The 14,914-nt window shown below is 37.9% G+C and overlaps 1 protein-coding gene across 4 annotated transcripts in view; it reads left to right on the top strand.

Moving 5' to 3' along the window:
• The window catches only part of LOC137396212 (5'-3' exonuclease PLD3-like), a 60,576-nt gene that overhangs the window by 17,161 nt on the left and 28,501 nt on the right, over positions 1 to 14,914 (top strand). For all 4 annotated transcript variants that reach the window (XM_068082389.1, XM_068082390.1, XM_068082392.1 and 1 more), the window contains exons 5-7: positions 4,554 to 4,737; positions 6,877 to 6,991; positions 7,768 to 7,898. In XM_068082389.1, the coding sequence (XP_067938490.1) occupies positions 4,554 to 4,737; positions 6,877 to 6,991; positions 7,768 to 7,898 (430 nt within the window). The remainder of the gene's footprint in view (positions 1 to 4,553; positions 4,738 to 6,876; positions 6,992 to 7,767; positions 7,899 to 14,914) is intronic.

Raw genomic sequence — 14,914 nt, forward strand, 5'->3', positions numbered from 1 at the left:
CAAAACTTTCACGCACTGCATTTATCACTAATGCAACGCGTAAAAGTTTTGCTTACAATAAATGTAACCCTTGGTTCAAAACTTGCGAACCTGTTTTTATATACGTGTCCTTCAAAGTGCTAGGACCGCGTTAAACAAAAAACTACTATTAGCCTGAGACAGTAGTTATTTCTATGGCGTTGATTTCAAAGTTCCATCTACCATTGTAAATTTAAGCCAGTTTTTATATATGTAGGCTACTTCGAATTAGAAAGACCGTGTTAGACAGAGAGCTACCACTAGCCTGAGACCGTTATTGGTTATTTCTATGGTGTTGCTTTCAAAGTTTTAAGGAAAAAAACGACAAGCTTTGGAATTGGACAATGAGAGCAACTATTGTTATTGATATACGATTCATTATTAATACGATTTGGTGGACACTTTTCTACTGATCAGTCGATATTATGGGCTCGTAAAGATCAAATAATATCAAAGTGGTGGTCAATTGGAGGTGGCGTTCAATTAGAGGTTTTACGATATATTCATTTTAGTCGTATTACATTTATTGCAAGCACGATGCGCAAGTTAAACCGAAGTGGTCAGACAATACAATAAGACTCTATGTAAAACACAATGTAATACGCAACGTAAAACATAATGTAAAATACAATGTAATATGCAATGCCAAAACTAAAACCATAACCAATACAGTAAAAGAGATACATGTAAATGTATCAAATCTACCTTGCTAATTAAAGTCGCAAGTGTTAGCAGTGTAACTAATATTTAGAACTGTCATAGTAGTCAGGCCGCTTTCTATGACGAGCTGGGTATCAGGTAACACCAGTTGAAGGTTCAGTATAGCGTGGCTAATCAGGCTGACTGGCCAATGTTCACAGTTAGAGGGTAGCTTACTTGGCCACAACCCATCATGTATCCACTTCTTCCTTTTCTTCATGGTCATCAAATTCTTGATGGGTTCCTCTTGGCAGTTATGAAAAACCATAAACATTGCCATGTTCAGCTGCGGGCATATACCTGATGCCATAACCTACAGATAAGCCATGATCGTTGGAGCCCATATTTGTAAACATTGTACTGTCAGTGCAGGTACATTGCTGTGAGAAGACAGCATTGCCACAAGAGGTTTATGATCAGTATAGAGGGTCGGCTACCATAAAGGTCTGAACATACTGTCTGAATTTAGTTACTCTTTCTCTACCTAATCTCTTTCTCTACCTGAGAATAGATTTTTCTGATGAGCTCTTGGAGTCTTTGGTGCATGTGAGTGGGAGAGGTAGTGTTCTCTCCTACTTACCTTCCCTTTGGACAGTTCAGCACTAATTCCATAGCTAAATGCATCTGTTGCCAGCACAAGTGGCTTGTTTTCCTGAAAGTGGGTTAGTTTTGTTGCATAGGTTACGCTATCTTTCAGGTTATCACCATTATTACTTCTCTCCAAGTCCACATTGTTGACACGTCTGTAATGTAATCACCATTATTACTTCTCTCCAAGTCCACATTGTTGACACGTCTGTAATGTAATCACCATTATTACTTCTCTCCAAGTCCACATTGTTGACATGTCTGTAATGTAATCACCATTATTACTTCTCTCCAAGTCCACATTGTTGACATGTCTGTAATGTAATCACCATTATTACTTCTCTCCAAGTCCACATTGTTGACATGTCTGTAATGTAATCACCATTATTACTTCTCTCCAAGTCCACATTGTTGACATGTCTGTAATGTAATCACCATTATTACTTCTCTCCAAGTTCACATTGTTGACATGTCTGTAATGTAATCACCATTATTACTTCTCTCCAAGTCCACATTGTTGACATGTCTGTAATGTAATCACCATTATTACTTCTCTCCAAGTCCACATTGTTGACAGGTCTGTAATGTAATCACCATTATTACTTCTCTCCAAGTCCACATTGTTGACAGGTCTGTAATGTTATCACCATTATTACTTCTCTCCAAGTCCACATTGTTGACATGTCTGTAATGTAATCACCATTATTACTTCTCTCCAAGTCCACATTGTTGACATGTCTGTAATGTAATCACCATTATTACTTCTCTCCAAGTTCACATTGTTGACATGTCTGTAATGTAATCACCATTATTACTTCTCTCCAAGTCCACATTGTTGACATGTCTGTAATGTAATCACCATTATTACTTCTCTCCAAGTCCACATTGTTGACAGGTCTGTAATGTAATCACCATTATTACTTCTCTCCAAGTCCACATTGTTGACATGTCTGTAATGTAATCACCATTATTACTTCTCTCCAAGTTCACATTGTTGACATGTCTGTAATGTAATCACCATTATTACTTCTCTCCAAGTCCACATTGTTGACATGTCTGTAATGTAATCACCATTATTACTTCTCTCCAAGTCCACATTGTTGACAGGTCTGTAATGTAATCACCATTATTACTTCTCTCCAAGTCCACATTGTTGACAGGTCTGTAATGTTATCACCATTATTACTTCTCTCCAAGTCCACATTGTTGACAGGTCTGTAATGTTATCACCATTATTACTTCTCTCCAAGTCCACATTGTTGACATGTCTGTAATGTAATCACCATTATTACTTCTCTCCAAGTTCACATTGTTGACATGTCTGTAATGTAATCACCATTATTACTTCTCTCCAAGTCCACATTGTTGACATGTCTGTAATGTAATCACCATTATTACTTCTCTCCAAGTCCACATTGTTGACAGGTCTGTAATGTAATCACCATTATTACTTCTCTCCAAGTCCACATTGTTGACAGGTCTGTAATGTTATCACCATTATTACTTCTCTCCAAGTCCACATTGTTGACAGGTCTGTAATGTTATCACCATTATTACTTCTCTCCAAGTCCACATTGTTGACATGTCTGTAATGTAATCACCATTATTACTTCTCTCCAAGTCCACATTGTTGACATGTCTGTAATGTAATCACCATTATTACTTCTCTCCAAGTCCACATTGTTGACATGTCTGTAATGTAATCACCATTATTACTTCTCTCCAAGTCCACATTGTTGACATGTCTGTAATGTAATCACCATTATTACTTCTCTCCAAGTTCACATTGTTGACACGTCTGTAATGTAATCACCATTATTACTTCTCTCCAAGTCCACATTGTTGACATGTCTGTAATGTAATCACCATTAATACTTCTCTCCAAGTCCACATTGTTGACAGGTCTGTAATGTAATCACCATTATTACTTCTCTCCAAGTCCACATTGTTGACAGGTCTGTAATGTAATCACCATTATTACTTCTCTCCAAGTCCACATTGTTGACATGTCTGTAATGTAATCACCATTATTACTTCTCTCCAAGTCCACATTGTTGACATGTCTGTAATGTAATCACCATTAATACTTCTCTCCAAGTTCACATTGTTGACACGTCTGTAATGTAATCACCATTATTACTTCTCTCCAAGTCCACATTGTTGACATGTCTGTAATGTAATCACCATTAATACTTCTCTCCAAGTCCACATTGTTGACAGGTCTGTAATGTAATCACCATTATTACTTCTCTCCAAGTCCACATTGTTGACACTTCTGTAATGTAATCACCATTATTACTTCTCTCCAAGTCCACATTGTTCCCTTCAGGAACATCTATCATTGACTTTGCCTTTTTTATTCAAACCCCATCCATGCTTTGCTGTTTATATTTATAAACGGCAAAGCATGGCTGGAGTTGCACAGGCTGTGACCGAAAAAAAATCAATTATTAAAAAAGTATTGTCACGTATAATTGTCAGAAACACCAACAAAACTTATACAAGACTTCAGACTGCTAAGTTTAAGCATATATTTTATTTCTTTTAACAAAAGATGAAAAGATTCAGTAATACATTTGTTGAGTGCATATTTTAGTAAGTACAGAATATAATCATCATATGGTGGATATCTGGTACTTGAGAATTGAAACATATCAGTCATGTCTGAAGGAGTTGAACTATTCACTATTCTGAATCCAACAATGTTAGTAAAATAAGTTAATATATCTGGCAGAGGGAGGACATCCACTACTCTAAACTAAAACATAAATGGTACAAAACAAGGTAGCATCATTTGTAAATTACACACAAATCGTAATGCAGTTGTCTGTAGAATAAATAATCCATTCAGCTAGTTTCTTTGGGCAAAGGTTCAGATATACATATACATGAATCTCATAAAAGAAATGATAATGAATGAATTGGAAGTAAAACATACTATTTAGTTTAGTTCTCATAAATCTCTTGCAGGTTTCACTATTGTATGTACAGCATTCTATACACATACGTCACATGTACAAGAAAATGTACTTACATGTATAATAATTACAACTGTTCAGAAAGCAGTGAAAGTGTTCTGAAGTGTTAAAATTATGGCTCATCCTAGTTTCGTGGATGGTTTTGGAATGTAAACCCCCAGGTAGGAAGGTTTACATTATTTTTACTTTAGAAGGTTCAACTTTAGATTTAGTCAGAAGGTTTGATATTATTAAACTGCAATTTATTGGCCTTATGGTACCTCTTGACAGCATCTCTCTAGTAGAGAGCGTGCCAGAAGGGCTAGTCTACCCAGATGGGGCACCTTCACATAATAGCACTTACTCGGCTTGGGCTGATCTCATTACCTCAGCGAACGAAAGCCTTCTTATATCCTCTATGTACTGGACCCTCCGCAATAAAGAGACCAACTCTAGCGAACCGTCTGCTGAACAGGTAGTCTGATTGCCTGCAGGATTAGACCGTTTGTAGCAGGTTTTCGTAGAGTGCTTATAGATCCCATGCTTTTAGATGTAGGAGCGACTAATGCATGTAGTTTAGACATTAACCGTGTTCCCTTACAATTGTAGAAGAATGACAGTTTGTGTTTGCAATATGTAACAATTGTAGAGGAATTACAGTAATGTTTACAATATGTAAGATTTGTAAAAGAAAATACAGTAGTATTTAACATTAGTAACAATTATGGAAGAATTACAGTAGTGTTTGAAATAATAATGTAACATTTGTAGAATAATTACAGTAGTGTTTGAAATATGTAACAGTTGTAGAAGAATTACAGTATTACATGTCGAAAAAAACTTTAGATTTTTCTCCTTCATTTGCAAGACATTTTGATCAACCTTGACCCTTGGTCTGCACGACGTTTCAGTCGAACACTGCTGACTATCTGACTACATGCTTACTGATGTCTTGTGAAATCTTGATATGCTGCTTTGTTTCTAGATATGCTAAAATGGAATCTTCTACATATATTTGGTTAGCGGAATATTTAATGTATTTTCTTAAAATTATAAAAAAAAGCTTTGAAATGTCCATTCAAAATTATTTGTAAATGTCACAACAAAGCACTCATTTTTTCAATATACATTTGAAGAACTATTTTTAATAACAATATTATTAATAAGAAAGCTTCTATGGAAACATCAGGTTTTAACTGTATTTCAACTGTATAGTTTTCAAAGATGAATAAGGTAATCCATGGTAACACACTCGTGTTTATAATCCTAGTCAGTAACACAAATATTTAAAGTGCTCGGCGCAACTTGTTGCTGAGTCAATATTGTCAACTCGTTCAGTTAGTTGTATGTAAGCTGATGGTTCAGTTAGTTGTATGTAAGCTGATGGTTCAGTTAGTTGTATGTAAGCTGATGGTTCAGTTAGTTGTATGTAAGCTGATGAATTGAACGTGAGCTCCACAAACATTCTAAAAGTTTGTGGAGTTCGTTTGTATTTTTCATACAGTTTGCTATTATTATTGTGATGATTATTATTATCGTTATAAACATTATCACGTATTATCATGTGTTATCATGTGTTATCACGTGTTATCACGTGTTATCACGTGTTATCACGTATTATCACGTATCATCACGTATTATCACGTATTATCACGTACTATCACGTACTATCATGTATTATCACGTATTATCACGTACTATCACGTACTATCATGTATTATCACGTTTTATCACGTACTATCATGTATTATCACGTTTTATCACGTACTATCATGTATTATCACGTTTTATCACGTACTATCATGTATTATCACGTTTTATCCCGTGTTATCATACCAGTCATTCTTATTATTATTGTGACCATTCAGATTTACCGACTAGAACTTTCTGACTTCGCGTATTAAATTAGGAAACAGAACTAGTATCTGTACTGAAGCATCTGTACAAAATCAGATGTCATGTGGCTTCTATAGTTATAAGCTCTAACTACACAAGGTTGTAGGAACGTACTGAGAGCATAATCATTGCATCGTACATTCTGATTAGATTTTGGGCTCGAGTAGAATGGGATTCTCAAGCCGTTTATCCTATGAAAAATCTGGTTAACCGATGATATATTTTACATGAGCGATACGACATCAGCGGTCTCAGACTAATGCTGCCTTGACAGCTCTCTCTTATTCTTCTTCATAGTCGGTGTAGAAAGCACTCTTTAACCTGAGTTCATACACGCTCTCTTTTTAAAAGATGGAAATTGTTAGCTCTCCAGGGGTTTACTTCACTGCATTATTAAACAGCTCTTTCATATTCTAACCATGGTTCCTACGGGGTTGATTGAGTTATCAGCTGTCATGTATATATGACAGCTGATAGTAGTGTAGTACGTAGTGTATTATGGAGTGTAGTACGTAGTGTTAGACAGGTGGTAACATGAGCACAGCATAAAGTACATACTACAAAACGTAGTGTAGTACGTAGTGTAGTATGTACTTTATGCTGTGCTCATGTTACCACCTGTCTCTTGTTATGGCTGTTGCTGTGTGTCCACACATTATTTAGATTTGGTAATTTTGTTAAGAATTCAGAGTCATGCACTCTTGGATTTTTTACCCAGGGTGAAAAAATCTTCAAACTGCTAGAGAAAGCTCTGAATAGAGGGGTCAAGATTAGTATTGTGGAGGATATGAACTTCGCAATCCCTATTGAGACAGGTGAACTTCGGAAGAAAGGTAACTTTGTGATATTAAGGTCGTTATCTGTATCGCCAACCGAATGTACACTGCTGCCACTTTAATTGGCTTACTGCGGGGAGTGGCTACGCTAGCAATAGATTATCAGTTAAGAATTAGCTTGGCAATCATTTATTACCTTTGTCACGGTTCATATGCTTTGTAGTAGTTCATATGCTAATTCCCTTATCAAAGGCATGGAGTAAGATGGGTCAACAAACAATAAACAAGGAATAGCCATACTTTCATGATAAACAACAAGTTGCTAACATTCAGTAAGCTGTTGCCATGTTACTACCGTCGTTGAGCACACCTCTCACCCCTCTCAAGTTCCTCAATCACTCAATTCTATTCCAACCTCATTTGCTCATAACTTCATCCAATTATTTTACATCCTCCAGTTCAGCTAATGTCCAATTTTTATTGGTTTATTTAGTTAAGTTTTTTAATTTCTTTAAAATGCGCTGGCATTGTTCTCTCCCGATTTTTTAGCTTGTATTTCAATCTCTCATTTCTAAAAACATTTTTCATATTCTTTTTCACCATTTCACCCAAAAACTGACCCAAAAAACTTTAACCCAAAAACTGACTGTTTTGGGTGAAAGTTGTCAGTATGTTATGGAAACAGAGATTATGAGAAGATGGAGTAGTAGAAAGCTGGCAGTTTGACTCGGTGTAGGTCTTTAAATCCTCAGATATTCTGGAGTGGATCAACATCATTTCGTCATTCTTGCTGTCATTCATTTCTTTACTTGTGTTTTATGATTACTTTCAAGGAGCCTTGGTAAAACGACTGAACTTTACGGCTCTGCTTGGTAGTGGCGTCCTTCATACCAAGTTCATCATCTCTGACATGTCAGCTTTTTATCTTGGCTCAGCTAACATGGATTGGAGGTCCCTTACACAGGTAAGGTTTCTCACTATCTTCAGTCCGCTTTCATACAGGCACACGCTCTCAGCACTCCTGGGATGCCTCTTTGTAAATAGTGGTCTCTCCCAAAACACTCTGCTCATGAATAAATTGTTATTTCAGATCCTCTTGTGAATCGTCAATGCTTCCTACTCGACAGTAAGACCTCAGGAACAGTTTTGTTTGTCTGTTTTCATTACGTTTTTAAATTTAATAAATCAAATGAAATAAATTAATGAATATCTCTTAGAGTACAGAGACTTCCACTAGTAATCTGAGAGCACAGGTGTTGACTGTATTCGATATAACTCATGGGTGTTGACTGTAGTCGATATAAATCATGGGTGTTGACTGTAGTCGATAAAACAACTGAACAATCGCTATCTGCCAACTATATACAGGAATTCCTTCTACTTGACTCCGTCTCTGTGTGTGATATCTTTCATGGTACCTTACTAATGTTAGCTTTTAACCCTCCCAGATACAGCAAGTTCCATCAGACTTGGACTAAATTTCAATGCTGAGTTGAATGTTGACCTCAGTGTTTCTGTATTTTAGACAGGTTTGGAATCGGTATGTCTGTTTATATAGCCGATAATGTTATAGTTTGTTTCAGTTTTAACCCAGCTTGTGCGTGAAATGCAGAGCCTCTCTAACCTGGTTGGTCATCCATGCATTGTGCGTGCAAGACACTTTACACTGGCTCATTAGGTAGTCTCCCATCTTTCTAAACTATTTGAGTTTTGTGAATATTCTGTTAGTACACATTTTAAATGTTTTTGTAAGATGCAACAAAGTTAATCACAGGCTCAACCAATAGATAAACTCTCTAAAACTTGTGTCTACTAGGATACATGTAAATCTTCCTAATGGAACACAGGCTTTTTTGGACAGACATCCAGTTGAACGTTCTCTTGCAAGTAAATCGAAGGAATTATTTGTTTCAATATAAATTTAGTAGCTTTACAATCATATCAGTCTGCCGATGGTGTCTGTGGTGCTTAGTTGAGACAGTAAGATAGATCCTCAATTGAGGAGGGAGGAGCTGATTCAAACTAAAAGCCAATGTTTTCATTTGGTCGTTGCCTAAAATGATGCATATTATCTCTCGAGTGTCACAAGGCTTTCAATTGCACTCACGCTATACACAGCCAGTCATCGGCCTGTTTACAGCCAACCATTGGCCTGTTTACAGCTGACCATCGGCCTGTTTACAGCCAACCATTGGCCTGTTTACAGCTGACCATCGGCCTGTTTACAGCCAACCATTGGCCTGTTTACAGCTGACCATTGGCCTGTTTACAGCCAAACATTGGCCTGTTTACAATACTTAACTGCGGTTAAACCTGAGAAGAAATTATGTCACTTTAATTACAGGTGTTATAATTACACTTTTACTTGATCTGAGTGTTTTAATCGTGATCAAGTTTTATCGATTTTAACCTTGAAACATCCTGGGCAGTCAGATCATCTTAAACATCAAAAACAATTGCATATGATAGAAAAATACAGATTCTTTGTTATAAGAATTACTACAATTTTGTGTAAGGTCATTTTTAAATGATGAAACCTACAAATAATAAGCTGAAGATCTCAGGCTATACATCTTAATGATGGCCCATAGAGGTATATGCATAGGGTTCGCCTCCTATGAGCATCCTATTACTTGATGCTTGTGTATTTTCTTATGACCCAAATAATACATAATCTATAGTAACTATTTCTGTCATTCCGACTGGAATCCATTCACCATGCTCATATCACATACACCTGACACTCCACCGACTGGAATCCATTCACCATGCTCGTATCACATACACCTGACACTCCACCGACTGGAATCCATTCACCATGCGCATATCTCATACACCTGACACCCCACCGACTGGAATCCATTCACCATGCTCGTATCACATACACCTGACACCCCACCGACTGGAATCCATTCACCATGCTTGTATCACATACACCTGACACTCCACCGACTGGAATCCATTCACCATGCTCATATCACATACACCTGACACCCCACTGACTGAAATCCATTCACCATGCTCGTATCACATACACATGACTCCTCACCGACTGAATTCTATTCACCATGCTCGTATCACATACACCTGACACCCCACCGACTGGAATCCATTCACCATGCTCATATCACATACACCTGACACTCCACCGACTGGAATCCATTTACCATGCTCATATCACATACACCTGACACCCCACCGACTGGAATCCATTCACCATGCTCATATCACATACACCTGACACTCCACCGACTGGAATCCATTCACCATGCTCATATCACATACACCTGACACCCCACCGACTGGAATCCATTCACCATGCTCATATCACATACACCTGACACCCCACCGACTGGAATCCATTCACCATGCTCGTATCACATACACCTGACACTCCACCGACTGGAATCCATTCACCATGCTCGTATCACACACACCTGACACCCCACCGACTGGAATCCATTCACCATGCTCATATCACATACACCTGACACTCCACCGACTGGAATCCATTCACCATGCTCGTATCACACACACCTGACACCCCACCGACTGGAATCCATTCACCATGCTCATATCACATACACCTGACACTCCACCGACTGGAATCCATTCACCATGCTCGTATCACATACACCTGACACCCCACCGACTGGAATCCATTCACCATGCTCATATCACATACACCTGACACTCCACCGACTGGAATCCATTTACCATGCTCATATCACATACACCTGACACCCCACCGACTGGAATCCATTCACCATGCTCATATCACATACACCTGACACCCCACCGACTGGAATCCATTCACCATGCTCGTATCACATACACCTGACACCCCACCGACTGGAATCCATTCACCATGCTCATATCACATACACCTGACACTACACCGACTGGAATCCATTCACCATGCTCATATCACATACACCTGACACCCCACTGACTGGAATCCATTCACCATGCTCATATCACATACACCTGACACCCCACTGACTGAAATCCATTCACCATGCTCGTATCACATACACATGACTCCCCATTTAATGTTTTATACCCGTGTTGTACAAGTTCTACTTTACTAGACTGCGCTCTCTCATGTTACTACAGACGCCTATCACCTACTTGCTTTGTTTTAAATAATTTTACCTTTGCTTGTCACAAACTAGTTGTTGTGTCCACTCAATGCTCTAAGTACCACTAGTTGTTGTGTCCACTCAATGCTCTAAGTACCACTAGTTGTTGTGTCCACTCAATGCTCTAAGTACCACTAGTTGTTGTGTCCACTCAATGCTCTAAGTACTACTAGTTGTTGTGTCCACTCAATGCTCTAAGTACCATTAGTTGTTGTGTCCACTCAATGCTCAGTACCACTAGTTGTTGTGTCCACTCAATGCTCTAAGTACCACTAGTTGTTGTGTCCACTCAATGCTCTAAGTACCACTAGTTGTTGTGTCCACTCAATGCTCTAAGTACCATCAGTTGTTGTGTCCACTCAATGCTCAGTACCACTAGTTGTTGTGTCCACTCAATGCTCTAAGTACCACTAGTTGTTGTGTCCACTCAATGCTCAGTACCATTAGTTGTTGTGTCCACTCAATGCTCTAAGTACCACTAGTTGTTGAGTCCACTCAATGCTCTAAGTACCACTAGTTGTTGTGTCCACTCAATGCTCAGTACCATTACGAAACCTTAGTTAGCATTTAAAGGTTGACTTGCAACAAAATTCACATTACAGTTATTTGATATGAAAAGATTCACCATGTCTTACTCTGTTGTGTAGTAGGTGCAAAATATATGGGAATGTGATTACAAGCTCTTAAAAGCTAAAAAACGAACAGTTAATCGCCGCCATCACAAACCGCCATAGTTTGGATTCGCTTTCCAAAACGGCTCAAATGTAGTTGTTACAGGATGGTTTCTGTTTGCACTTTCATGCAATTTCATTTGTCGAAATATTTTCACAAATATACTTCACGCATTCAATAAAACCATGTCTATTGTTCTTACATGTCTATTTTATCGTCATTGTAACGCTGTCACTTTTAGCACTGATATCTCATAACTTACCGTAACAAATTGTTAAACTTTTTAACCTTAGCTTGAAGGAGTACATATCATAGTCTGCTAATCACGATGAGCCTGTTGGTTACCTGTGATAATCGAAAAGTGCTGCAAAAATTATTTTCGAAGTACCCTAGGACACTTATATTTCGCTAGTCTTTAGTTTCGTGAGTAGCTCACAGAGTAAAATTTCGCAGCAACTTAATTTCGCAACTTTGATGAGTGCGAAAATATAGTGGTGTGAAAATAAATGCAGTGGAACAAACATAATTAGATTCCTCAGGTTCAGTTCAACGATAAAAAGAAATTTCAATTTGCGACTAGTTGGTGATTGTGAACCGCAGGTAGAATGGCGTGGGCAAGGTCGATAATGCAATTTGATCGCTTGCTGCCATTTGTTTCTCGGACTTTCAACAGGCCCGTTTTCACTGGGACGGCTGGCCGGCTGAGCCGCCCCAACTTTTTAGGAATTTTTTACGGTAATTTCAGTCCAACTCGGATAACTCGCCCTCGGATAAAATGTAACATTTCATCTCAAACACAAGGTTAACTCGAACGGATTTGTTTGGTCAGTTCCAACGCAATAATAAATTGCTTCAGATAACTCGACCTCAACATCATTTATTCGAAAAGTTATTTGCCCAACGGCCATGAACACGGTTTTTATCGCTGTAGAATATCACTTCATTCCAAGCCATAGAGACAAACATCAACTTCTAGTAGTTCTTAGGCATCATTATTATCATCAGAGGCAAGATATTTTTGTTAACGACTTTTATAAAGGTTTGCAAAAGATTAAGTTTTATCAAACACCCGCTTGGCCATGTCCCATCAAAAGCGTAAAAGCCTCCGAATGAACTTAAAATAAAATCCGCAAAATTGATCTCTGTTAAAACGCTCAAAAGAAAAAGATGTCTTTTTTCTGAGCGTTTTAACTGTGGTCAAGTTTTGCCTATTTTAATGTAAAAGCGTCTCGTCAGTCACATCACCTAAAACAAAACAAATCTCAAAAAATTACAAGTTATTGAAGAGGTGTCAGTGATGAATCCAAACCTTTCCAGTGCCATGCTGCTTGTGTAGTAGGGCCTACTGAGAGTGTCAGTGTGTCTTATTTTCTTTCAACACGCGGTGCTCACTGCATTGATTGATGTCCTCAACAAACGATAACGCTATGCGTGTGCATTGACATCAAATTCCTATCATTATAAATCATTATTAATGGGAGAATAATCATAATTGCAAAATAATAACGTAATAAATTTTGACAGTCAAATTATTTTGTTGGTTTATATTTTAACGATGCTATAGTGGTCGTTAAAAACGTTAAAATAAATGTCGTTATAAAATTCCATTCTACAGTATCAATGAACAAAGCTATTTAGTTTCGCTTTTTCGCTCGTTTGTTATGATAGTTTAGTTTCGCACATGAAATTTTCGCGAAAGGATGACACCGCGAAAACGCGAAAGTTAGATGAGGCGAATACATAAGTGTCCTAGGGTATTTGGGTCACATGATCAGATTACAACTTGACGATTAGTCCAAGCCGAAAGAAAACTGTAAAGTAGCGAGAATCCATATTTGATACGGGGTCTTCGGTAAAACCCGAAGTGTTTGTCATAAACTAGTGCTACGATAAGTTTATATTGAGCTTTTTATTGGCCTTTTAATTCACGTGAGAACGTCACGTGACAAGACGATAACCAAACTGTAATGAATACGTCAGATAAATAAAGAGATTACATTCTACGCCGGCTTTTCGTTTTTCAGCTTTTAAGAGCTTGTAATCACATTTCCACGTATTTGGCACTTACAACACAACAGAGTAAAGGTATAAACACACTAGGCGATATTTAGAGTGATATCGCGCTGCGTGGCGCTAATCTGCGCTAGAATTCACCCAGCGTGCTCATCCAGAGTGATAACGTTAGACTTTCTCTGCACAACTTTATCGCTAGCGAGATGCATGTCGATTGGTTGGATTTTACCAGAATGCAATTTTATGGCGGGTAATTATTTCTTATCGATGTTCACCAACGTACAGCAGCGACAATTTGCTATTTTGTTAATATTGAAACATCTTCAGAACGAGCACTGAATTGTTCATAAATTTAATAATAGCACTCCCAGTCATGTGCACCACAACAAACAAAAATTACAAAAATCCAAGTTGAAAACCAACATTTGGAGTCAATCGTTGCGCAGGTTGACCATCTTGAGAACGGTAAATATTTAATACATTAGGCCTAAATATAAAAAATCCACTACAAAATAAAATATGTATAAAAATAGTAAAAAATATTACAGTTAAAAATGCCATAATCGTTTTTCTTATGTCTCCTTGTAGTGTAGGCAGTGTACAATCTGTGAAAGTGAGATAGGTTTAATAACAAATGCGTAAGTTGTTTACGTTGTCGCCAAGACGGCGCCATATTGACTGGCCTAAATTTATTAACAACTCCGAAGAAACTAATGATACGGAATTTTATTGGCAGTTTGTGGGCGTGCCCATTATATCGCTTGCTAGTGAATCGCTCAAGTGTGTTTATGCACACGCTAGCGATATCTCCGCCCTCCTCATGACGCCCGCGATAAAATCGCCTAGTGTGTTTACACCTTAAGACATGGTGAATCTTTTAATACCAAATAACTGTAATGTGAATTTTGTTGCAAGTCAACCTTTAAGAATGGTTTAAAATAGTGCTTTTGTGTTGTTGTGGCTCCTGTTTATGTACGCCGTGTCATTGTAAGGCGTGTGTGTGCTTCAATTTTAAAAAGTTGCTATACAGCCAGGGTGTGACCACATATCTGTTATCTTGTGTGTGTGTAGATGAATGCTTGCATAGCCTTGAGCACCTTGTGTTACTTCACCAATATGTGTTGGAGTTTTCTTCTCTTTTATTGAAGCAATG

This window comes from Watersipora subatra, chromosome 5 (genome assembly GCF_963576615.1).
Source record: "Watersipora subatra chromosome 5, tzWatSuba1.1, whole genome shotgun sequence".
NCBI classification, from domain to species: Eukaryota; Metazoa; Bryozoa; class Gymnolaemata; order Cheilostomatida; family Watersiporidae; genus Watersipora; species Watersipora subatra.